Source organism: Lissotriton helveticus, chromosome 8 (genome assembly GCF_964261635.1).
Source record: "Lissotriton helveticus chromosome 8, aLisHel1.1, whole genome shotgun sequence".
NCBI lineage: Eukaryota > Metazoa > Chordata > Amphibia > Caudata > Salamandridae > Lissotriton > Lissotriton helveticus.
Window position 1 is genome coordinate 1,593,866,616 of NC_136069.1, and position 27,360 is coordinate 1,593,893,975.

The following is a 27,360-nucleotide window of genomic DNA, read 5'->3' on the forward strand; positions in this document are numbered from 1 at the left end:
CCCCTCCGGTGTTCGGAGTACTGTGGTCCATTTGCGATCTTATTGAAAAATGACAATAAAATTGTTTTGAAAAAAAAAATTATCTTTCCATTAAATGTTTTCCTTCAATGTTCGATTAATTCCTTAAAATTGTCTTTCCTTAAAACTGGCTTACCATGATTCAGTATCGTCCAATGTGGTTTTTCTGTTTTCGTTTTACAATTAATTCATAAACAGTTCTGGTTATATTGATGATCTTCATTGATCTTTCCAGTGTAGGGGAAGCTTTGTTTTCCATAATATCTTCCCAGTAGGCTCACAGAAACGTGATTGTTCTGAATGGATGGCGGGAAAAGGGGTTCTTGTTGAGGGTCAGGCCTATATTTTCAAAAAGCCATAGGCAGACTTTGGTCAACTTTCTAGCTTGCCAAGAAGGGGTTTGACTAGCCAGCCGACAAGGCAGGGAACCCTGAACCATAAAAAGGCCCTTCTTTCCTTCTCCAATATGCGACCATGGGAGCCAGGGATTTTGTAAACATCTGAGAAGCGGAGGGTTCTTGCTCCACAGCGAACATTGAAAGAATTCCCATTTGTAACAGACAAAGGTGGAGATGGGACCTCTTTTTTGGTGAAGCATGTGGAGGTTTTGGACAAATTCCAAAGTGTAAGTGTAGGTTACGTGATCCAGAATGTAATTATCTGTGAAAAGTGGAGATTCCCCCGTCAACTGAGGTTGGGGACAAACGTTCATGAGCTGTATTCCGCGCTGTCTTCTGGCGGAATCCTTAAGTTGGGCTTCTGATTTTCTACATGGTGTTTGTTTCATATAAGTGGCTGATGGTGAAATTCTATGTTGCTGTTGAGTCAAGTGCTGCTGGTAGTACTTTTGAGGATGTTGACGAGGCTGATATCTTAATGCTGCTATCCTTCTTTGAATGAAAATCTGACCTTGAATTCTGGCTCCAAGCAAGGGTCAGCTCCAGCTTTCTGGTGTCCACAAAGTGATCTTGCTGTATCCGTAAGAGTCTTAATTGACGGAAGAGCATTGCTAACATGCTTACCAAAGAGAGCTTCTCCAACATAAGTAATATCCAATATCTAACTTTGGACCTGTGGCATGAAAGAGGTCTACTTCAGTCAGCCCTGCCTTCAGAGAACTGCCGCATCTGCAAGTTACCGGATCCCCGAAACCCCATCTACCGCATGAAGGATATTTTTTGCTTCATTTTTTATGTCCTCCGACAAAAGGTTGAAACAGGCATGAACAACCGACCACATTAGGCCAGACAGAAGCTCCTGAGGCGGAAGCCGGGAGATTAGCGCTTTTTAAAATTGGTTATCTTGTAAAAACTGTTATTTTACCTGTTGCTTCACTCAGCCCTGAGCACTCCCCCCTCCTTCACAATCGCCAATACCACCGTGCAGCCGATCTTAACGCTGCCGCGGGGTTGAACAAACTTCTTGCCGCCATCAGCGAGGGCCGCAAGGCCACGCCCCCGCCCACTACTTAAGCCGCGCTGAGCCCAAAGCACGCATTAAGCCAGACAGAAGCTCCTGAGGCGGAAGCCGGGAGATTAGCGCTTTTTAAAATTGGTTATCTTGTAAAAACTGTTATTTTACCTGTTGCTTCACTCAGCCCTGAGCACTCCCCCCTCCTTCACAATCGCCGATACCACCGCGAAGCCGATCTTAACGCTGCCGCGGGGTTGAACAAACTTCTTGCCGCCATCAGTGAGGGCCGCGAGGCCACGCCCACCGGCCACGCCCCCCGCCCACTACTTAAGCCGCGCTGAGCCCAAAGCACGCATTAAGCCAGACAGAAGCTCCTGAGGCGGAAGCCGGGAGATTAGCGCTTTTTAAAATTGGTTATCTTGTAAAAACTGTTATTTTACCTGTTGCTTCACTCAGCCCTGAGCACTCCCCCCTCCTTCACAATCGCCGATACCACCGCGCAGTCGATCTTAACGCTGCCGCGGGGTTGAACAAACTTCTTGCCGCCATCAGCGAGGGCCGTGAGGCCCCGCCCACCGGCCACGCCCCCTCTCCTCTATAAAATGTGCCAAGGCCGGACACGCAGCAGGCACGCCGTCAGCCCGCCAAAGGCAAGCCCGTCTGCGTCCGGCCAGGGACAGGGGCCAATTCCCGTGGTCTCCCTCCTAAGATTCAATATAGTGCTGCTGCCCTTCTGACACTGAAACCCCCCACGGAAGAGAGTTGCCTTCATCAACACCATCCTCTGAACCTCCCCACTTACTGTTTACACTGCAACACTAACCTCCGACCCGCTCGAATCAGGGCGGCCCAGCAAAACTACACCTTACTGCTCCTGAATTGCATGTCTCTACCAAAACATAGCGCAGAAATCTTCCTGCTCTTAGACGAGCGGTCTCCCGACGCCATTTTCCTAACCGAAACTTGGCTAACCCCAGACTGCGACCCGGATGTGATTCAAGCCCTGCCACCGGGATACCAAATTGCTTGCAGGGACCGTTCACGCGGAAAAAGTGGAGGCCTTGCCATTATCCACAAATCTATATACCAATGCCATTGTACCCTTGATCCAATCCCAGACTGCGAAAGCATGTCTTTCTGCCTTAAACTCACCCCCAACGACAGTCTCACAGGCCCACTGAATCACTTCCACTCTTCACTACCCTCGTTAGCGGCCGAATCTGCTATGTCTTCCTCCAACTTTACGCTGCTGGGAGACTTTAACATCCACTTCGATAACAGTACGGACAGCACCGCTAACGAGCTAGTTTACAGCTTAGCCGCAATTCAACTAGAACAACTAATCAGGTCCCCTACTCATAACAAAGGTCACCTACTCGACCCAGTCTTTAGCAACCGCCCCAACCTCACGGTTGGTACTATCATCCACCTCCCATGGACTGACCACTTTCTGATTCCCCTTAACTGGTTCACTTGTAAAGTCACTCCCCCTCCACCTATCCCACGAAAGATGAGAAACTGGTCAAGACTCCCGCTAGAGCAGTGGTCGAACCTCCTCTCTTCCTCCAAACCCGCTCTTTCCAAGGGCCCTGTACCTGACAGCAGGACATTCAACAAATGGATCGAGGACTCTATCGACACAATCCTCCCTTCCAGGAAAACCAGGCTAAAAAGAGCACGAGAAACTGCCCCCTGGTATTCGGAGAAGCTCAGGGAGCTAAAGCGACAGTGTAGAAAGTTGGAAAGGAAGTGGCGCCTAGGCTACGCTATCACCGGAAAAGAAAGGTGTAGGGAAGCCATTAGGGCGTACAAATGCGAAATAAACTTAGCTCAAACCTACTACTATAAAGAAAAAATTATGGCAGCAAGATCTAAGCCAAAAGAAATATACCAAGCAGTCAAAAGTCTTGCTAAAATTTCCTCCCCCCATGGCTTTATTTGACAACCCTATATCCCGATGTAACAAGCTGGCTGAATTTTCCTTTAAAAAAATCAATAAAATATACTTATCCTTCGCAGCCCCCATCTCAGAGACCATCACTGTCATACCACCACCCCCTAGCGATACAGAACATCCTCCGCGAGTTTCCCTAAATACATTTTAACCTTTAGAGCTGGAATCACTTAAATCCCTTGCACATCAAGTAAAATCAGGCTTCCCCCTCGACCCAGTGCCCCCTCAGATGATGAACATGGCCAACCAAGTCATTTTCCCCACCCTCATGGACATACTCAATAGCTCCATGCAAACAGGAGTGGTTCCTCCCCCCTGGAAACAAGCAATGGTGAGAGCACTGCTTAAGAAACCCAACCTTAACCCTATGGATCCTAACAACTACCGTCCAATATCCCTGTTGCCTTGGGCAAGTAAAATTCTAGAGAAGCCCATTAATCTCCACCTCACCAACTTCCTTGAGGAGAATTCCCTACTGGACTCCACCCAAACAGGATTCCGTCCAAAACACGGCACAGAAACTGCTCTTCTGGCCGTGACGGAGGAATCCAGGAGGATCTTGGATCAGGGAGGGTCAGTGGCAGTGATCCTCCTTGATCTAAGCGCCGCGTTTGATACGGTGTGCCACAAAACCCTGATGTCTCGTCTAGCCGATCTGGGGGTCTCAGGAAACGCTCTTGACTGGCGGGGTTCCTTTTTGAGCGGAAGGACCTTCCAGGTCTTTGATGGCGACTCCTGCTCCACTAGCAGACCTCTAAACTGCGGGGTACCCCAAGGCTCCTCCCTAAGCCCCACGCTGTTCAATGTGTACATGAGGCCGCTGGCTGAGGTCGTCCGACAATACGGTATCAAGATCATCTCGTATGCGGACGACACTCAGCTGGTGGTTTCTCTGGCACAAAAGAACAGCAGGCTCCCCCAGTCCAACCTAGCAGCTTGCATGGAGGACGTCAGGAGATGGATGACAGCATCCTCATTAAAACTCAATGGCGATAAGACCGAGATAATGTTCCTTGGCCCCCCCATTCTCATTCCCCTGGACCAGCTATGGCCTCCCAGTTTGGGTCCTCCTCCATCCCCGAAGGAGGACATTAAAAGTCTGGGAGTCTGGCTGGACAAAACCCTCACCTTTAACACTCAGGCAACCAAAACAGTAGCAATTTGCTTCGGGATTATCCGAATGTTGAGAAAAATCCTGCCTATTCTGCCCATGGAAGCTAAACAGGTTGTCATTCAGGGCCTCATCCAATCTCGGCTCGATTTCAACAATGCCATTTACTTAGGAGCCCCTGACTACGTGCTGCAGAAACTTCAGCGCACACAGAACTGTGCAGCTCGCACGCTACTCCAAATCCCACGCAGAGAATCAGCTAAGCCAGGGATTAGGTCACTTCACTGGCTCTCGGTTAGGGATAGAATAAAATTTAAGACCCTGTGCATATCGCACCAAGCCTTCCATAGAGTCAGACCTGAGATTAACCACACACTTCTCACTCCCTATTGTCCCGGTAAGTCACTTCGCTCAGAGAACGCATTCCTTGCTGCAGTTCCCAGAGTCAAAAGGTCCAGAGCAGGAGGCAGGTCCTTCACGCTCAACGCTGCTAAATTATGGAACTCCCTTCCCTTCTCACTTAGGTCCAACCCTATCCTTTCATCCTTCCGTAAAGAGCTAAAAACATACCTTTTCAGAAATTAGCTCCCCACCTGGATCTCTCCCTTCTTCCCTCAGAGCTCTGCTACTTTTACTTAGCGCTTGGACGCCCTCGGGCAGCAGCCGCGCTTTACAAAACCGCTTCACTTCACTTCACCACATCCACTTTTTGTAACAACTAAGAATTGCTAATGAATTGGCTGTTCTCAAAGGTGTTGCTGCCATGGCGGAGAAATGTTTTCCTATAAAGTCAAACCATCTCACTTCCCGGTCTGCAGTTGAACAGGGAGTTGTAGGGATGCAAGATCATCTCTGATCAGCTTGCATCAAGATGAAGTTAGTTGTTTACACAGACCAGTGCCTTATTTTTTTTATCCAGAAGAGGGACAACTGCTCCCATTGCTGCTGGGTTCTTCATGACTTTTAGGCCTAACCTTTCAAATGAAATCTACAATCTAGAGTGCTTTTACCAATTTACAAGCTGTCTTTTTGAAGTTATATGAGAAACAATTGGCTTGTTTGATTGCAATAGGTAATTCCAACTTTTTATGTACCCAAACTAACAGAGCATGAAATCTCAGATATTATGTGGTGGCGAGTCTGCTGGTTGCAGAGTAGCTGATGGAGAAAAAGGTGCTAGGTAATCATCCTGTTCAGATCCCACATCTTGAGATTCGTCTTGTACTTATCCTTCCTCATCCGAGTATGCATAATCAAACACTCTAGGTAATACGGGTCTTAATGGAGGTCTTTGAGGTGGCTGGTTTACTTTGAACTTGAAAGCAATGCCAAATTACGTGGTATGCGAGGGGTAGTCAGAAGGTGACTGTGGTGTCAAAGATGGCTGCTTTGGTGATTTTGTTTTTAATGGCCCTGGAAACCTTATGTAATTATCAGCCAACATGAGGCTCAAGTCCTTACATAAAGCTATAGGGACTAGCATCATTTTCCACCCGATACAGTATCTCAAGGTCATATGGGTCCCATTCGTCCAAGTATCTGATCGATGTGTGTCAGGTTGAGATGAAAGGGAAAGTTTACTTTCCCAGTAAGCATCTGTTTGTGTCACGTAGTGCTATAGATTCACATGCTTAGCATAATCCTGCCAGCTAGTGTTGGGCTCAAATGTGTGCAAATTGTTATTCTTAAAAAAATGTATTTTGAGTCACGAGGCGGGGTGACTCCTCCTCTTGCTGGTAGTATGCACGGTCATCAACTCCACTCCACTACTAGATTACTATACCATAAGGCGGGTGAGGATGAAATATGAAGTAAAGAGTAGTATATAGCGAAAGTAACTGCAAGAAGCACAGGCGCCTGGGTAGAAGGTTGGGTGCATGTGATCCTACAGCACTACATGCCAGGAACAGATGCTTACTGGGTAAGAAACACTTTCTGTTCAAGGCATGTGTGGCTGTAGATACTCATACTTAGCATAGACTGTAAAGCAGTCCTCCTCCATAAGCGGTGGCTAGGCTGTGGGAGTTACAGTTGTCTGAAATAGTGTACGTAGAACTGCTTACCCGACATTGGCTGTTTGAAGGGCCAGTACATCTACACAATAATGTTTTGATATGTATGTGGTGTAGACCATGTAGCTGCTTTGCATATGTCAGCTACAGCTATATTTCCTAGGAAGGTCACTAAAGCTCTTTTTTTTTTACTAGTGGAGTAAGCGCTAGGAAGAATAGGTAAGGTTCTTTTACATTTAGCATGGCATGTTTAGATGCATTTAACAATCCATCATGCAATGCCTGCTTTAGAAATGGCCCTTCCCTTGTTACGTTTTGATTAAGCAACAAATAGTTGTTGCGTCTTCCTAAATGATTTCGTCTTGTCAATGCAGTACATAAGAGCTAGTTTCACGTAAAATGTGTGCAAAGCTCTTTCTGCAACTAAGTCAGGTTAGGTAAAAAAGACAAGGCTCAAAAGATTGACACGGGTGAAATTGTGAGACCACATTTGGAACAAATTTGGGGTTGGTACGAAGTGCAATCCAGTCACTATGTATTTGGAAGACGGGATCTTTAAAAGTTAGTGCCTGAAGCTCACTGACACATCTAAACAAAGTGATAGCAACCAGGAATGTTACCTTCCATGATAAAACTAGAGGGGGGACGACTGGAGGGGCTAATATTGAGGGCCCATTAATCTTGTTGATACAATATTGAGATTCCAAGTGGGAGTTGATAGCACCCTAGGAGGAATGACTTCTTTAAGATCTTCCCGGAACACTTTGATTACCTGAATTCTGAATAGGGAAGTGTGTTGCCTATTTGGTAGGTTTGTGGCAACACTAACCCAGAGTCTGCAAATGAAATAAGTAGCATACCTAGGCTGCTAAGGTATCAATGTGTTTGGAATGACAATAGAGAACAAATCTTTTCCATTTAGCCGTGTAACAGGCTAGAGTAGTAGGTTAATGTGCCTCTTTGAGAATATCCATACTTTGTTGTGGAAAATTAAGTAACCAAATTCTAGGACTTCAAGAGCCAGATCGCAAGATTGAGGCATCTGAGCCAGATCGCAAGATTGAGGCATCTGGGGTTCGGCTGTCTAATTTCTCATTGGTGCTGTGTGAGAAGGTTCGGCAGTACTTCCTGGGAGAACTACTGACAGTTCGAAGAGTGTGGTGAGCCATGGTTGTCTTACCCATGTGGGAGCCACCAGGATGAGGGTGAGAGATGTCTGCCAAACTTTGTGAACTACAAGCGGAAGCAGTGGGAGAGTTGGAAAAGCTTAAACAAATATCCCTGACTAACTCATCCATAGTGTGTTGCCCTGGAGCTGTGGGTGTGGAAACCTGGAGGTGAAGTTTGGGCATTTGGCGATTTCTGCTGTGGCGAAGAGGTCTATTTGTGTTTGTCCCCAACACTGGAAGTATTAAAGGAGGACTTGCGGGTGGAGTTCCTACTCGTGGACCTGTTTTTGCCTCCTGCTGAAATCTGCAAATTCACTGTCCACTCCCGGTATGTACTTCACTACACTAACAGGTGAATATTGGATTGGAGACTCCCCTTCCAATTGGTCTGGACTAAATTAGAAAACTGAAGGGACTTGGTACCGCCTTGCTTTTGGAGATAATACATGGCTGCCATGTTGTCAGTTTTGATGAGGACAACTTTGCCAATCAGGTGAGGAAGGAAGGCTTTCAGTGCAAGGTGAACAGCTAGCAATTCTAGGTGATTTATGTGAAGATGTCACTGATTGGGATTCCAGTGGCCCTGGATGGTTAGATGTTCCAAAAATGCTCCCCATCCTGTTAGAGAGGGGTCCATTGTTATGGTTCTCTGCAGAACTGGGTCAAAAGGCTGTCATTTTAATATGTTGTTGGTATTCAGCCTTTGCAGAAAGTGGCAAGCTTGAAGGCCAACCGATATAATATCTTCCCATTGACCCTCCACTTGAGTCCATTGGTGTGCTAAATACTCCTGCAGCGGACGCATGTTTAGTCTGGCATAAAGTACAGTGGCTGTACATGAAGACGTCACATCAAGGAGACACATGACTGTCCTCACTGCTACCTGTTCATCTGCTTGAAATTAGGAATAAGTGCCTGAAATGATTGTATTGGTGGGATTGTAAAGCATTAATTGTGAAACCTAGGTTGTGAAATAGGTTTTGGTGACCTGAGTATGACGAGTTGTGCTTTTAATGAGTCAGTCATCTAGGTACGCAAAGACACAGGTGAGTAGCTATTACTGCAAAACATTTAGTTAAGACCCAGGATGCAGAAGTGACCCTCAAGGGGAGTACTTTGAACTGGTAATGCTGACCGTTTATTTCATACCTGAGAAACCAGAGATGTGCTGGGTGAATAGGAATATGAAGTCGGTGTCCTTAAAGGTCGAGTGCGGCCATGAAGTTGCGTTGTTGTAATAACTTGATGATATCATGAAGAGTAACCATGTGAAAATGTGCTGTGAGAGGCTGGCTTAGTATATGGTGCTCACTTATGTAAGTGTAACACCCTGCACGAATCCAGACCATCCTTATGGTGATTTTAGTGGTCTTAGAAAAGCTCTCTCTAAGTGGTAGCAGTGGAGAGAAGCCTTCAGGCTTAGTCCAGAAGGAGTGTAAAGCAGCTTGTATTACAAGTATTTAATTTTATGGTATAGGTTAAGTGAAAAAGAATCACATAGTGTAGTTATAAAAATATGTATTTTATTACAAACACTAACACATTTGTACTATCTGCTACCCAGAGATAGAAACACAATACACACAATACTTACGAAATAGAGCATGTAAGTAGCACAAATACACAGTGTCTCCAGAGGAAGACCAAACCATATACTAAAATAGTGGAATGCGAACCGCGACTCAAGTCAAGAATGGACCAAGAAGAAGTAGAAGAGCCTGGGACCCAAGGAGCCACCCAAGGTGAGTATCTAGGAACCCCACAGAGGTTGTGTGCAGGGTGGAACACAACAGTGTGCTCAATTTTAGTCAACAGGTAAGTCTCGGTTGCAATTTTATAAAAGAAGGCCCCTTTCCAGCGGACCCTGAAGAAACCCGTCGAAGATGAAAGGTTGGAGAGTCACCCCACCCGTGGATACGCCAGGAACCAGGATACCTACACCAGGGAAGCCGGGTGCTTATGTGTCAAGTGATGTCAGAAACTGCAAAAGACCACAATGGAGGACTTCAGTGAAGATGCCGCTGGTCAATAAGATGAAAGAGTGCGGTCGAACCCACAGGTGGATTCAAGATGAGAGGTACCTGCAAGCAGAGGGGACAGAGTCTAAGCCACTCAGGAGTGACCAGGAGGCACGGAAGACGAAGGCCGACCGATGTCAGACATGCAGCTGAGGTTGATGGTGCCCTTGAAGTACCAGGCGACGGTGTAGAAGACCAAGAGCCGTTCACAAGCTTTCCCACGTCGGATGTCGAGGGCCGAGGGGTTAGTATCCGGCAGGGGCACCAACAAGCCTTGGCAGCGGTAAACAACGTAGTCAACAAAAAAGGTGCCGTGTCGGGACCAGCAAAGTTCAAGTGACTCACCACGACCAGGTAAGTCAGAGCAGGCCCAGAGCAAGCAGGGAAACCCACTGAAGCCAAATAAGACCCCCAAGATGACCCACGGCCGAAGGAACAGGAGTCGCAAGAGGACCTCAAGCAGCTCACCAATGAAGAAGTCTCACGGTGCAGAGGAAGCGGTGAGGGCGAAGATCTTGGCTGCAGAAGTTGCTTGAGGTTGGAGTTTCTTGGGGCCGAAGATCTCTGGAGGAGAGAGTCACCAACAACAACAACAACAAGAGAGGAGAGTCAACAAGCCTTGGCAACGGCAAGTCGACACGGTGCACAGGGGTTCTGTTCCAGCGGTTCCGGCGAGGGATACTGGACTCAAACTCTGTATGAAGACAGTGCAGGCCTCGAGGGAGTTGCAGAATCATCACCTGTGTTGCTGACTCTTTCGGAGTCTGCGGGAGCCCAGGATCGGCAGACCAATCAGCGGCGTTGTGGTGCCTACAGATGCAGGGGAGTGACTCCTCACTCCAAGAAAGATTCCTTTGGGTGTCTTGAATGTTCACAGGCCTGGTGAAAGATCTGTATGGAGCATGGGCACAGACTTTGCAGAAGACCAGCAGGACGACTAGACCAGGAGCAGCAGGAATCTTCCCCAGTGCAGTCTCAGTTCCCGGTCAAAGTTGAAGTGGTACGTGATCTGAATCTTGTCCCACGAAAAATCTAGGGGCCAACCCACATGTGAGCCCTTAAGTACTCTTAGGAAAGGGTTGGGACAATTCAAGGGTTCCTCCAAAAGGAAGGGCTGGACAGTGGGCAGGATACTCCTGCGTCCTTTGTCCAGTTTCGCGCCAGAGCAGGAGCAAGCGGCTGCCTGAACTGGTTTGAACTGGAGAATGCAAGGAGGGCCCCAAATGTGCCCTTCAAGCAGTCTCAGCGGCGCTGGTAAGTGCCCCCACCCTGTCCCAATAGATTAAACACTGTCTGGGAAGTGGGCACACCTCCCTGTGACAGGATACCTTTTTTTCTGCCTTCTCCTGGTCAAGTTTGGCCCAGCAGCAGGATGGCAGAAACGTGTGTCTGGCCGGAAGCAGCCCTAGCTTACTGTCTGGTTCTGGAAGACTGGTACCGGGAACACCGAGGGCCCCCCGGTGGAGCTTTTCAGTGCATGGAATCATACCTCCCACACCGTTGACATGACAGGGTTCGTTACAGCAGTTTAGAGATGGTCATAGCGTAATGACGCATGGCCACTCTATATGTTGTTATGACTGTTGCACTTACAACCCGGGAGAAAGGACTCTGAAGGTTGTAGGGGTGCCCTGCTCATGTAGGAGCACCCTCACACTTAGGACCCAGCATCCTGCCTTCAGAATTGAAAGGCCTGCCTTAGGGGTAGTGTAGTGACCTCAGATATAGGGAAACCTAGATCTGTCGTAAGTGGTGTTAGCGAACAAGTTACTTACCTTCGGTAACGATATATCTGTAAGAAACAGTAGTTAGTATTAGATTCCTTACCTTAGAATATCCCCAGGCGTCAGTCTGGATCCGGAAACTTTTGCGTAGCAGTACCCCTGCGCGTCGGTAGGCGTCGTCTGCAGGCGTCCCCTGCGGCTCCGCGTCGTCGGCGTCGTGCGCCGTGATGACGTCGCTGGAGTATATAGACGCCGCCTCCGCGCGCTGACGTCAGTTCTTCTTTTTTCCGCGCCAGTTAGCGCAGATCCGAAGAGCAGTACTCCGGTCTTTGACCAAAGTTTTTTGATTACTCTAACTCTTTAGGTGCCGGTAGGATGCCCGGTTTTAAAAATTGTGACGGGTGCGACCGCCTGATGTTGGGGTAGTGTAGTGACCTCAGATATAGGGAAACCTAGATCTGTCGTAAGTGGTGTTAGCACAAGCTTACACAGGCTCAAATGGCAAGTCTGTAGACACAATGGGTGGCATAATACTTGCTGCAGCCCATGGGAGACCCCTGGTGTACCTTTCCCTGGGTACCTCAGTACCATATACTAGGTACTTGCAAGGGTACCCCAGTAGCCAATCGGGAGGGTACCTAGGTACTCACCATGTCCAATTTTGGGAAGAAGCACAGAGACTGGAGTCCTGATTGGCATGATCCCAGTAAGACTAGTCAGAAAAAACAATGACACCAGCAAAAAATGGGGGTGACCCTGAAAGCAGATCCTACTTTCCTACAAGTGCTCTGAGAGAAAGCACTCGTTTAGAGGTCTCACATCCAATATTTGTCTCAGAGACCCATCCTTTTTGAGAATAAGGAAGTACATTGAATAGATTCCTGAGCCCTGTTGCTGGAGTGGAATGGGTGCTATAGCTCTTTTGGAGTGCTTGTATTTCTTCCCTGAGCAACTTTTGATTAAGCTGGGTCTGATGGCTTAGTGGACTAATGCATCTACTGCAGGGGCCTATGTTCGACATCATGGTCACAGGTTCAAATTCTGGCTGGTCCACTCAGTCTTTCAACCTTCTGAGGTTGATAAATGAGTACCATTGAGTTGGGTAACAAACATCTGTTATTCAGCGCCAAGATACCTACGGGTGAAAGTGCGCTTTACAAATACACTGTATGGTATGATATTGTGGGGAAAGCCTGTTTTTGCAAGGGGGGTCTTGGGAGGTGTTAAAGTGAGCTTTAGACAATAACCATGTTGGATAACATCCAACAACCATATGTAGGAAGTGATGTTCTGCCAGGCGAGAAAGAACCCTTGTAGATGACTCCCGACAGGTGTTGTGTGATTGGAAGGTAAGAAAGGGTTTGGAGTGGTTACCCCTCCATGAGCCTCTGTGGTATCCTCTAGTGGAGGTGGTTTGGGGTGGTTGCCACTGGTATGAGGTGGAGATCTACAGTGAGGTAGTTTTGGACCCTCCACGCTAGGCGGCATGGCAAAGGAGCTACGATGAGAGGGTGTCCGCAGTGCTCCCATGGCTTTGGCTGTTTCAGTGTGATTTTTCTGTCTTTGTCAATAATGTATCTACTTGAGGCCCAAACAAATGTTCCCTATTGAATGGAAGGGCTAGTAGATTTTGTTGTACCTTAGGTTTAAACCCCGAGACTCGAAGTCTAGCATGTCTGCGTAGTAAAATACTAGAGTTTATTCCCCCTACCTGCAGTACCCGCAGAGTCGAGGGCACAACATATAGTTGTGTTAGAAATCAATTTTCCCTCAGAGGCAACTTAATAGGATAGTTTTTTGTGTTAGTTTGGGAGGTATTCAGCTGCATCTATTTTCTTGCTCTCCTTATCTGGTGGAGGGGGTTCATCAGATGTTTGAGAATTGGCTCTTTTGCGTGCGGTTATTACCACCAAAGAGTCAAGCAGAAGTTGACCTCGAATGTATAGTGGGTCATTAGGGAAAGCTTTATATTTTTGATCTACCCATGGTGTTATCATATCATATTAGATGGTATAGGGTCATTGCATATGTCCGGGGTGGGACGAAGTATAACCTTTAGCATTGGTAGGTATTGTGCAGAACGTGGACCAAAGGCCAAAATGCCCATATCGAGGGACCCGACTGTCCAGGTAGTAATGTTTGGTAAACGTGTGCAACAAAGCACATGCTGCAGCCTGACAGATGTCCAAGAAAGGAACTCCATGTGCTAATGCAGTGGTCGCAACTTTTGCTCTGGTGAAACGATCATGCAAGCCCTCTGGGGGGTTGCTTCTTGGCCAATGCAAAGCAGACCTTAATGAAGAGCACAACATGTCGGGAGATGGTTTGTTTCTGCATGGTTTTCCCCTTCTTGGCTCCGACATAGCACATGAAGAGTTGATCATCCACCCAAAGTTCTGTGCGGTCAAGGTAGAATGACAACACACATTTGGGTCCAGTCAGTGGAGCCTCTCCTCTTCCTTAGAGGGATGAGGTGGAGCGTTAAAGGTAGGCAAGGTGATGGATTGGCCTACATGAAACAGGGTGACTATGTTCAGGAGGAAGGATGCTCAAGTCAACAAGGACAGTTTGTCTGGGTAAAAGGAAATTACAGAGGATGAGATGACTGAGTCTGTAGGTCACTGATCCTCCGGAAAGATCTAATTGCCACCAGAAAGGCTGTCTTGATGGTGAGAAGCCTAAAAGCACAGTTACGATGTGGCTCAAAGGGAGAGCACATCGGAAAAGTAAGGACCAAACTAAGGTCACATTGAGGTATAACAAAGAGAGCTAGAGGATACATGTGCTGAAGACCTTTAAGGAACTTATTTACAATAGGGTACTTGAAAAGGGAAAGCTTATCGGGCAGCCGCAGAAAAGCTGAGGCGGCAGACAAATAACCGTTCCATGTGCCCAATGCTGAGCCCGCTGCGCCAGGGTAAGAATAAACAAAAGATCTTGGGAAGAGGGTGCAGTTAAAGGCTCAACCAGTTTGTCTGTACACCATGCCACAAACTTTCTTCAACTGCCGGCATACACCGTCTTGGTGGATGGACGCCGAGCTGCCTAGACAACATTGCAGACTTCAGAGGAATGACAAGCTGTCAACTGTCACACTCAATTTCAACGCATGAAGGCGGAGCATTGACTAACTCAGTGTAGGCAACAACAGCTGATTTCATCGGCTTTGGCGTTCAGAGAGCCCACAAGGTGTGTAACCTCCAGGGGAATGTCCAGCCACGTCCAGAATCACGGGATCGCTTGACGGAGGGTCCACTACCCACCTCACTAGTAACACATGCCGGTGGTGTTGTCTGTGAACACCTGCCCTAGACTTCCCTTCATGGAGGGTAGAAAGGCTTTTAATTCCAGCCGGATTGCTCGGAGCTCCAACAGATTGATATGGAGTTCAGATTCCGCCAGAGACCAGAGTCCTCTGATCTCCACCTCTCCCAGATGGCCACCCTAACCCAGGAGTGATGCATCTGTCACTACCATCGGATTTGGTTAGGGAAGGAAGAGGGGTCAGACGTTGACCAAATCGCAGTTCATTAGCCACCACTGCAGATCTTTTACAGTACCCTCCGAGATCTTCACCATGTCGGAGAGATTTCCCGGATGCTGTGCCTGACCTTCAGGTCCCACTGCAGAGACCCATATGCCAACGGGAAATTAGTCACAAGCAGGACGCAGAAGTCCATGAGGCCCAGCAGCCTCAGAGTCAGTCTCACCGAAATTCAGGATAGAGGCTGAAACATTGGTATCGTAGCCTGAATATCCTGGACTCACTGCTCAGGAGGATAAGCCTGAAATTGAACAGTGCCCAGGGCAGCTCAGATGAAAGAGAATCTGAGAAGGGATCAGGTGTGACTTTGACACGTTGACAGAGAACCCCAGTAAGTGCAGGAAGTTCGCCATAGTCTGGGGGTGTGAGACAACCACCTGGGACGAGCCCGACTTCATCAGCCAGTCATTGCGATAGGAGAAAACTGGAACGCCTGATCTCCGCACATGAGTTGCAACCACGGCCATCACCTTGGTGATTACCTGAGGGGCGCTGGTAAGGCCAAAAGGGAGCGCAGCAAACTGAAAGTGTTTGTGGCCCATCGTGAACTGCAGGTAACTTCTGCAGGTAAGCAGGATGGGAAAGTGGAAGTATGCGCCGTGCAGGTCCAACGCTACCATTCATGTTACCGGGGCCAGGGCAGAGAGGACTTGAGCGAGTGTGAGCATTTTGAATTTCTCTTTTTCCAGGGAGGAATTGAGAGGGCGCAAGTCTAGGATAGGACAAATGCCTCTGTCCTTATTGATCACTATAAAGTAGCAGTAATAACAACCACAACCTACTTCTGATGCCGGCCCTCTCTATGGCTTCCTTGGCCAAGAGAGCCTGCACTTCCTGGTAGAGTAATGAGATGTGGTCCTACGTCAGCCTGTCGCAAGTAGGTGGCATCGGTGGATGGTCAGTCACAAATGGGTGGGAATAGCCCCTTTGGACAATCTGTACAACCAAGCGGACAGATGCCATCTACCTTCAGTGGCGCAGGTGATGGCCCAAGGACCTGGCCGTAGCCCGGCTGTCCTTGAAGCGCTCCATCGCTGGGTGAGGTTTGTCTCCGAAGAGACGAGCCTTCAAAGGGCATGTCCATGAGTGAGGCCTAAACATCCCAGCCAGTCATCTTCAGCTAGGCATGGCGCCATAAGCCCACCAACGATTAAACTGCCCTGATTAGTGAGTCTGTCGTATCCAGCCCACAATTTTTTTGTCGTTCTTTATTGGCATTTAGTCACAAATAAAGCACATCGCATTATATCATGAGGTATGACATAATAGGCCCCAACATCTCAAACACAATTTGGTTTGTAGCACAGACTGTGTCAATTTCGGGCACCCACCTCCCTTTTGAAGACAACAAAGAAATATTTCCAATACTTGTAGCGGATATCAACCACAATGCCATAAAGTTAACAAAAACATTTTACAACTTTAACAATAACCCTTCCCCCGTGCGTCGGTTCAGTCCCTTGGGCCAACATGAGTTCCACCTGCGGATAAGCTGTCCAAGTAGTCTACTCTATCTGTGGGTGTGCTGTCTCTTCCAGTGCGGGTCTAAATGCGCTCACTGCCCCCTGAGATGTGTCCCTCCGTTCAGCAGATTGGGATATCTGTTCCTTGTCGCCCTGAAGGTCTATAATCATAGCATTCCACGCCATTCTATCATCCTCTGCCCTGACATTTCCAGCCCAAACTTATGGCGAACTTAGCGGCGCCTCGCAAATCAGCAATAGCTTGAAAGAGTATGGCCTGGGCCTCCTCTGAGTCCATAGGCAGCTCCTTCACAACCAAGTCGCAGAGCGAGTGAGAGTATCGGCCCAAAAGGCATGCGGTGTTCATTTACCGCAGTGCCAGGCTGGCGGTTGAGAACATTTTCTTCTCAAAGGTACCCAGCCTCTTGGATTCAAGGTCCGGGGGAGTGGAAGGTAATGTGCCTGAATTTGATTTGGAATGGGAGACTTTGATCACCAAGGTGTCCGGGGTGGGGTGGGGTGGGGTGTGTTGCGAGGAAACTGGGGTTCCTGGGGCAGGGCAATTGAGGTGGGCCATCGACCAATTCACAGCAGCTCCTATGCACAAATTGGACCAAGCCCAGAGTAGGACATCCATTAGGGCTTTGTTAAACGGGAGAAGCGGTTCAGAAGTGTTGACTTCCGGTTGAAGTACCTCAGGCAAGACAGTTGTCAAAGTGGGTAGCTGAGGGTTCAGAACCTCAGCTGCCCTCCTCACTGCCATAGAGAATGAGGCTTCTTCCACCGTAGCCACGGTAGGAGGATAAACCAAGCCTGTATCTGAAGAGGTGTCTAGTTCACTGACATCCAGGACTCTTTATAGAACACAGACAATTCCTGGAAAAATGGAGCATGATAGCCAACAGGTGCTCCAGGGATTTTATGATACTGATAATAGAGACAGCTAAGGAATTGGTAAATACCCTAAAAATAGAAAACGCTGAATTAGAAGATAAAGTTTAAAAAACCTAATGATTTTGAAGAGGCAAAAAAGAAATTAGAAGGATCTGAAAGGGAATTAGCATCTTTTTCAGAATATTTAACACAATGTAAAACCAACAAATTAGCCAAAGATTAACGTTATCATTCAGTAGAGAAAACTTATCCTTATTTAAGGGAAAACTTTTATAAACAGAACCAGTATATGAATGAGAATACCTCTAGAAATCAAAAAGTCACTACTTTCACTGACACTTTGGATTCCGAAGGTGAAGGGTGCTCAACTTATTATGAACCTCAGATTCAACAAAGGTCATATAACACCAATCAGCAGACACGTCAGCCTTTTTTAGCCCAGAGCGGGGCGTGCCGAGGCCGACAGAGAGTGAGCTTTCACTTACCATCGAGAGAAAATGATCAGAACCACCAATACCAACCAGAGATCCCACATGTATTAGAAGAACGCAAGAGACAATATTGGAGGTAAGGTATGACATCCCTATATTTAATTTATCCTCTAATCCATTGAATTCAGCTAGTCTCATTCTCCTCTCAAAAGGTTTATCATATGCACCCCATACATCAAAGAATAAAATTGAGCTTTATCGAGACATCATCTAATTTTTTCGGAAAATTAAGACTTAAGAAGTATTTCAGTGAAGGAAACAATCATACAGAATTACCAGATACGAATGAATTACGTGTTCAATCAAATTTTACACCACCACTAGATCAAATCGGCCCTGAAGTATCTGTTTTTGAACATATAGTCTTAAAACGTTTGAACCAGGTGTGCAGATTTATCCCAAAACCAACTTATAATTTAGACAGAGGAATTTTTAACTTTAAGATCTTTCGGCCTAAATCAGGCTGTAACAGTGAAAAATTGCGACAAAGGGGGAGGCATCGTAGTTATTGATACTACTACATTTGAACAAAAAATATTAACCATGCTCCAAGATCAAACATTCTACTCTAAGATTATATCTAATCCTACCAACCAGATAGTACAAAAAATTAAATCATTAACAGATAGTGCGCTAGATTTAGGAGATATCAGTAATAAAGAGTACGAATATATAAATAGCTCCGAGGGAAAGATGCCATGTATTTATGGCATCCCTAAAGTACACAAGAACGAAAAAGACCCTCCTTATCGCCCCATTGTGTCGACAATCAGATCAGTTACAAAGCCATTGTCCAAATATATAGATCACAAAATCAGACCCTTAATCTCTAAAATTCAATCATATGTACAAGATACAAGAGATAGGATTAATAAGGTAGAAAATTTACAATTCAATCCAGATAGGAATGTATTAGTGACTCTAGATATAGAGTCACTCTACAGTAATATTCCACAAAAAGAAGCCCTAGAAGCTGTTGAATGGTTCATGAACAAATTTGAAGTTCCGGGTCCACAAACCTTCATCCTAGAATGCCTTAACATTGTTTTAAATGAAAATAATTTTGAATTTGGGAAGAGTCTTTTTAAACAAATTAAAGGCGTAAGCATGGGGGCCTCTATGGCACCTTTGGTAGTAAACATTTACATGGCCCTCTTTGAAACAAAGTCAATTTCTAATGAAATTTCTCCATTCTTCGAGTCTATTTCCCATTGGTCTAGATATATAGACGACATCTTCTTTATCTGGACCGATGAGGAACATAGTCTTGAAGAATTTTTAACATGGTTGAACCTAACAGATAATAATCTCAAATTTACAGCACATTCCAGCGTACAGGAAGTTAAGTTCCAAGACTTAATAATAAGACATAATACAGGAGTATTATAGGTAGATCTATTTGTTAAACAGACGGCCAGAAATACACTCCTCCATTTTAACAGTTATCATCAACGCACACAAAAACAATTTTTAAGATTAAGTCGCAACTGCACGAAATTGGTAGAATTTGATAACCAAGCAATTTCCATGGAAAAAGAAATTTGTAGCCAGAGGATACCCTCACCAGTTGGTGAGAGAATCCTAAAAAAGAGCCAGGTTTTAAGATAGAGATCACCTTTTAACAGGAACCACACGTAAAAAGCCAGACCAACTTCTATGTGTCACTAAACATTCCACATTAAATGCCAAAGTAAAACAAATACTAAACTCTAATTGGCACAATTTAAATAGTGATCCAGAACAAGAAACAACATTACCCAAACCCCTGTTTGCATATAGACGTAATAAAAATATCAAAGATATAGTGGTACATTCACGTTATAATACTGCTAAAACTTTTGTCCAAAAAACTATCGATGGCAGCAAACCCATTAAGGGAACGATTAAATGTCTATTCTGCAAATCATGTGATTCAGAAAGGGAAGGAGAGACTCTAGTTTTCAATGGTAATACAATTCGCGCACAATAGATGTGGAATTGCAAGACACAAAATGTTATCTATTTAATTGTATGCACCTGCGGATTAGGGTATGTAGGAGAGACCTCAGGAGGAATCAGTACTAGACTTACAGAACATCGCTCGGCAATCCGTACTGCCAAAATTACTGCACCATTAGTGAAACATTATTTAGAGTCAGAACACAAGCCAGAAGAGATGCAACGGCGAGTACTAGAAAAGATAAAGAATATAGGAGAGAATGAAAGTACAAGAATCTGTAAAAGAAAGGAAGCTTACTGGATATTTTTGCTTAATACCTCAGTCTGTGGACTGAATAATGAGTTGCCATGAGAGAATGCTATTTACAGTAGATATTGCATTTAGATATTATGCTATAGATGCATGGTCTGGACATACTCGATTAATTAAATTAGATAACTCTTTAATAAGATCCATATAGGTGGGTATGTCTTATAATATATTAGAGAAGCTTTAACAATATGAGAGACTCTGCATAATAATGACATGCTATGTATAGAGTTGCGTGCTAATCCGATCGCTAAAGGAAATGTATATTATGACTAAAGGAAGTAGGGACACCGTTGTAGATAGAGTTCACATTCTAGTGTAGCTCGGTTTCCCGAGAACACAACTAGAACACGAGCCACATGATCAGAGTACTTCTGTGTTCCTGCCAGTAGTCAGTTAACCTTGAGACCCTTTGCATGTGATACCGTACATCCAATAACCAATCATGGAAGAAGATCTGCGCGGCTTTAAACATTTAAAAGACCATAGAGACACAATCTGTATCTTTTAAACGAATTGAGACGACCGGTCAGACGCGAAGACACCGACGGAGCCGTTACCAACTTTACCCATGTTATTAATGTAAGTTATGTCGGCATATGAACTGTTACCCTGTTATAACGTAAACATAGTTGTTAGAACTATGCTAGCTTAATGACTACAAGTTAGTTAGCAATTGTATTTAGACTCAATAACAGTGTTTCGAATATATAGTTGAGATACCCGATTAAACACCACAATAGGAGGCGTCCGTTGCCGTACTCTTAAGTAATAACATGATTTGATTAATAGAAGTATTTGACTGTGAAACTATATGAGTATTGTTATCATATATATAAAGAGTAATCTGAATGTATAACACTCTTTACAGCTACGATTATTACATACCCATCGCTCAAGATTTTTATTCCGAATGAGCCGTTCCAAGAGATACTGAAAAACAGGAATAATACCCACAGTACAAACGATTCATGTTAGGTACCAGATATCATTACAAAAGAAAAAGAATAAAGCATTAAATAATTTGAGTTTGTCACTAATATATGCTTAATCCTATTTAGATTTTATTGTACTCTAATTTGTATCCACAGACTCACTTAATGTAACTCATCGATCAAGGACATTTCTGAGCATCAGAAGAGTCGTATAAGAATAAGCGGAGGGTAATTATAAGGTTCCTGTATATCTAAATAGATCTCTTTAAATAGGAACTTAATTAAATATTGGAACTCATTTTAAAACATTTTTTCCATGATCCCTTGTAGTATTGGGCATCAGACAGAGACGCTGAAATGTATATGAGAGAACAGTAATATCCCTACATCCTCGCTCGATATACTGAGTAAGCAGTAAAACTTTGGTTGATTTGAACTCCACTTACTATCTTTAATATTCACTGGATATACTTAGTAAGCAGGAATATCATGACTTATCTAACATCCTCCTATTATAGCCGTCTGAGTTACTGAAGACTTTCTATTAACACTATCAGCGATACATTAGCTATGCTCCAATCCTATCTCTCTTACTCGGACACCACTGCTACCATTTTTTACTTCCTCTGAATAACACATGGTGAAGGTGATGGTCAATCTATCTTGTATGATATCAAACTGTAGTGTACCTTTCGACAGTATATTTTTAGGTCCTCGTGTGGCTTTTCCTGACGAAGATGCAGTTTGCGTCGAAACATGCGTCGAAGACACTTAATTTCCTCTGCCACAACGAACACTGTTGTTGTATATGTAACTGTTTTTAGATTATTGACACAATCTTGTTGATGTATGTATAATTGCTTTTAAATCATTGAAACATTGCATGAATATGAGAATAGGATATTTATTAAGAGATTAACATGAGCTATGAGCCGTACTTTTAATATTGTAATAAATTCCTGTTTTTAATTTCATATAATTTTCATTATTTTTTTTTAATATTGTTTTTTATATTGATTGTTACACTCAGTTTTTTAATTGTTTGCACTGGAAAGGCATATATACTTAAAAGATCTATGACAAGTAGAAAGTTATAAATTGTCTAGGGATATACATTACACTTAAATAGTGCCCTACCCTAGGAATTGCTGTATCAATTCAACGGGGGGTCCTTGTTACCTTTCGCTATCCTGAATACTCATACCAGGTGATCGCGTAACATCTAAGGCCTGGTATTCATCACGGTCCAGTGGCCCCTCCCTATCATCCCCAAATCATAGCCCAAAGAAATAAGCCTCAGACTCCAGTCTAGGTGGTCTGCCCCCAGTCAGTCCAGGAGTCTGAGTCGGACGATGCCTATCCAGCTCCATGTCAGAGCCAGGGATGAGTATGGGGACTGAGCCGCCATGGATCTAAGGGGCTGGACTGGTGCCGGGGGCAAACCTGCAAGATGAAGACCAGAGGGCCTCTTCTGAGCCTGAGGGGTCAGAGGTGCTCCAGCAGAGAAAGGCCACCCAAATAAGAGGTGCATGGCCTCATAAAATTCAACAAGTTAGGTTGTGGCAGCAAAGTCTTCTGGAAACTAGGGGAGGCGTGGAGTCGGCCTAGGCGCAGGCTCAACCCGGAACCAGGCCTCGAATGCCGACGCTCCCATATCTAGTGGATGACTTCAACAGACGGCTGAAGTCAAAGACCCCTGACTTCTTGCTCTTCTTTTGTTTGTGCGACTTACCCGAATCCCCCGGACAACTTCGAGTGATGACGAGCGCATGGAGTGGCTCCGTGACTGATCCCGAGACCTTCTTCCTGACCGGGATCGAGACCGTTGGGGAGTCATACCTCAAGGAGCTTCGCTCCCTCAAAAACGTGAGGTGCATGGTGTATCAATTGACACAGATGTTGGCATTATGGTCATACAGACGGAAGAGGTGTGGATCCGCCACCAACACTTGTCATCAATTTGTTTCTCTAGCCTTATTAAATATGTATTGATTATTGAGTTGAAAGCATGTCTCTCTGCAGCTAAGCTCTATGGTTTTAACAGCAAACATCTTTCATTAAGACCAGAGTAAATTATACTTTCAACTGCCTCATAGACAACATTTTCCTGATAATAATCCATATGATTTCCATCCATGTCTAAACTCCAATATAAAGGTAAATCTAGGTGTGAGATTAAGAAATTTGTACTATGTCCATTTTGTTAAGCATTTTATACTGAATATATCATGTAAGAGAACCACACTGTTATTTAACTGTCCCAAAGAATATAAAGCTAGAAAACTAAAGTGTCTGGATTTGGAAATGGAAAAATATGCATTACTTCAACCGAAATTTCTAAATGGATGCGATGTATGAATTGTTTCCAGGATACTCAGAGCAATGCCCTTTCACATGAAAACAAATCAATTTACCCATATCAAAAGAAAACGTTCTGCTCTTGATGTTTGTGTCATAAATGCTCCCACTTCTTGCATCATGCTAAGCAATTAACTGTCTTTTGCAACCACTGTATGTCATTTTATAGATTAAAAAAAGCAAGTCATGAAAACTTGTTCATCCAAAACCTTGAGAAAGTGGTGCACTTGGCATCAGAAAATCTTAGGCCTGGCAAGACTTTATTTCCCAACTCATATGCTGTTTTATGTAGACATGAGATTTATGTGATCCCGCAGCCTCCGCAGATAGGAATTCCAAAATGGCCGCTCTTTGCATGGACAAGAAGAGCAACAGCGCACCAGTATTTCAGGCAAACGTCATAGAGAAGCCGGTCAGAGGTTCAAAGAATGGGTATCGCGGTTCCACGGGGTCGTCAGACAGATCCAAACTGAGGAGGAAGAAGCTGGTGTGGAAGCGGAAAACCTGAAGATGGCGAGGAGCACTACAGAGCGGTTAATCACAGAAGGAGGAGTGACTGGCAGAGAGCCGAAATGAAAGGATGAAGGCAATGCAGGTCGGAGAACAGAGGCTGTGGGAGACCACAAGGAAGAACAGCTCACAAGTAACAAGTGGAGGTCCAGTAGTGCCGTGAGAGTAAGATACTGTGACTCCCCCTGCCAGGACCCTGGAGGGCTGTGGCTACAGGCAAGTGCCCCTACTACAGTAATTATCATTAAGGAGGCGGTGGGAGGGGTGGCGGTTGCTACCGCTTGATCACCCAGGAGAAGGAGAGCACTAGTAAAAGCAATTAGGAAACCGGTAGAATACGGACTGAATTACTTACCCTGGCTCCTATTTTACTTTGGTTCAGAGGGTCACACTTCGCCTCATCAAGGGACCGCAAAAGGAGCCCTCAAGTATCAAAAAGGACAGAGAAGAATATTGGGAACAGAAGAGGAGGAGCCCTAACTTGGCCCTATGTTAAAGCCCTACAGTATCAACCAATAAGAGGTATTAAAACACCATGTAGGCTGGATGTTGTCATTGTTCAGTGAGCGGGGTGACGACACAGTCTTTATTTCTTGATTGACTTTAGTTATCAGTCTTCGCGCTCTTTTTCACATTTCACATGGAGAGGCATTAATACAAGTTTACTGTGTAAAACCAAGTGACTTGACTTCATGAGGAGACTTACCTGCCTGTCTTCTCATTTCCTGAGGTCAGATGACAGTTGACAAAACCAAAAGACGTGCCATTGAACATAAAGGAGACACCAACAGCTCCTTTGTTCCCTGTAAGTGAGAAGCAGTGATTACATTTTCAATCTCCCAAACAATGAATTCAAGGGAAAGCTTAGCTACTGAAAAACAAGACCTTCCCATATCCAACGACAACTCCCAATACTTAATCTTCTAAACATTTCTCCAAACCAAGGTATGAAAAAGAGTTCACAAAGATGTTCATATTTGTACCCTGAGTCTATCATAGAACTGTGCTCTATTGCAGCAAAAAGGATTCATCATAGTTCTCACCCCAGACCTTGTAACAATACTGAATGTATCCCTTCAACAGGGAGTGATGAATGAACCTCTAGAACACATTACGAGTAAGCCCTGCATAAGAAAGCTACAACAGACAAAAATATTGTTTCAAATGCCACACTATGTGCAACCTTCCATTGTGCAACAAGATGTTAGAAAATAAGGTAATAACTAGCACCAGCATTGCTGTCCTGCTCTATGCCTCCTGTCTAACTCTTCCAGCAGGCAGAGTCCATCAGCCTGCTCTACGCAAACCAGTCCAGCTTCAGCTTTACGCATTACCTTCTCTTAGTCTCCCAGTTCAACCTCAGCAATATGAAAATTCCCACAACCTGCTCTAGGTCCACCAGTGGAACCTCAGCAGTATGTACACAAACCAATCCAGCTCCAGCAGTATGTATAGTCCCAAAGCTATAGTCCCATAACCTGCTCCACCCCAACCAGTCCAAATGTAGAAATAGGTAGTCTCTCATAACCTTCTCTATGCCTACCAGTTCAACTTCAGAAGTATGCAGTCGTATAGCCTAATATGTGCCCATCACTCCAATTACAGGCTCTTAATAGACACTGACAAGGTATTAGCAGAGATCGCTAAAAATATTTTAAGCAGTGTTGATAACAACACTTTGTAACTTTAACCCTTCTTATTTCTATTTAACATGTTACAGCCAACAGAGGCAGAAAGGCAGTGCTACAGGCATGCCCATTATGAGCATTTTAACATCTACTACATGGTCCAGACTGGTAACACCACCTCGAATTGTAGATATAAGCTAACAGCGCCCAGACTCGTCTCTTGCTGTGTAGTGGTTTAATGTCCAGATTCAAGGCACACATACCTCTGGATGAAGAAATTGTCTTTTTTCTCTGAACTTGCCCTTATTGGTCGAAACTTAAAACATCTGCTGTTGGTATAGTTTTTGTTACTAAAGAGACCTTAAGCCCCCCCTCCAAAACCACCTTCTGGGTACAAAAGAGAGAATGATTTTAGTTCCCCATATGACACCAAGCTGTATAGAAAAATAAAGACATTGTGACAATGAAAACCGTTCAGTTAAACATGCTACAAACAAACCCTTACTGTTGGAATAGTGCTACTGTACAACTACTAGCTGCCATGTTGTTTCACGATTAGACTATCTGGTTTTGGATAGGTTTCTTGAGTAGCTGTTAGACTGCATAGTAATGCTACGCAAAACACCTACATCCACACTGCTGACACATCTAGAAGACAGCAGGAGAAATACTACACTGGGGATTTTGAGTTTCAGCCTGCTAACATAGCCAAGGTGTCAGTGGCTGTCTGTCGAGGTATTATCAGCAGGTTCAGCCCTTGATGGCTCCAATAGCAGCATGTAGACCTGCTTACATGGAAAAGGTATTTCCTTATTCATCTTTGCTTGAAGGGGCTGATTTAACCACTTCAAAGGAACAATGACTGAGCAATATTAATCTTAAAAACTGCTATGTTGTCAACTAGTAAAATACTTACTGTAAATATCAAGCTCAAGTATGGAAAGGTTACATGCAGGGGTAACACTGACTAGGTAGTGGTACCTTGCATAACATTATGAAAGGGAATAAAAAATGGTGATGGCCAAGTGTTGGGCTTCAGGTTGTGCCCTCACTGAATAGCTTTTCTGAATTATTTTAGGCTAAGTTCAGGGCATCCTCGCTTATGTGAAAAAAAGCGAATAATTGCGACAATGCTAGAAGAAAAAGTAATGTTTACAGAATGAAAAAGAAGCTGCAATCTTACCTAATGTGTTGGCTATCCCGGTCTTCACGCTTGAGGTACTTATATGGCTAATCCTATTTTCATGTTCTGGTTTTACTAAAACAGCAATTTTGATGTTCCATAATGATTGCACAGCAATCTACAAAAAATCAAACATGAAGAAATTCAGACAAGAATACCAAAAAACTTGTGAAGCTGGAAAATGGTCCATTCATGCCAATACCCAATTGCACTTTCCCGACCCCCTCCTATTAGCATGATCAACTAACCAGTGACCTTCCACCTTATTATTCACATTTAGCACAGTGTATGTTACTATGAGGTTGTTCTCCTCGCACAGACACGGGCGCTTTGACTTGACAATAGTAGACTTACTTTATTGATGGTGACCTCTTGCACTATGCATTCAGTGTGTCAATTGCTGCTTTTCATCTTTCGCAGTTTGCATGGCTCCTCTATTCCTTTTTTAGCAGTTTTCCCTGTGCATTCTTGGATTAGCAACAGTAGGTGCCAGTTTGGCCGGATCCCCCATTCCCGGTGATTAGAAGTCTGTACACGGTTCCCCGGATGCAGCGCACACCTCTCAGCATCCGTATAGCCACGATACACGTAATTCCAGCGTTTGTTCTACCGGCTATTTTCCGCGTTCATCTTTGGTTTTTTCACACTTGGTAAGGGGGTTTTCCTTTCTTTATATTTCTTTTCCTG

At 44.8% G+C, this 27,360-nt stretch overlaps 1 protein-coding gene and 1 long non-coding RNA gene across 4 annotated transcripts in view; one reads left to right on the top strand and one right to left on the bottom strand.

Annotated features, from left to right (window-relative positions):
• INPPL1 (inositol polyphosphate phosphatase like 1) overlaps positions 1 to 27,360 on the bottom strand; it is a 755,507-nt gene that overhangs the window by 224,207 nt on the left and 503,940 nt on the right. For all 3 annotated transcript variants that reach the window (XM_078658619.1, XM_078658620.1, XM_078658621.1), the window contains 2 exons: positions 26,674 to 26,791; positions 24,569 to 24,665 (listed from right to left, as the gene is read on the bottom strand). In XM_078658619.1, coding sequence (XP_078514745.1) covers positions 24,569 to 24,665; positions 26,674 to 26,791 — 215 coding nt within the window. The remainder of the gene's footprint in view (positions 1 to 24,568; positions 24,666 to 26,673; positions 26,792 to 27,360) is intronic.
• The window catches only part of LOC144773538 (uncharacterized), a 116,366-nt gene that overhangs the window by 19,956 nt on the left and 69,050 nt on the right, over positions 1 to 27,360 (top strand). The gene's annotated exons all lie outside the window — the stretch shown is intronic.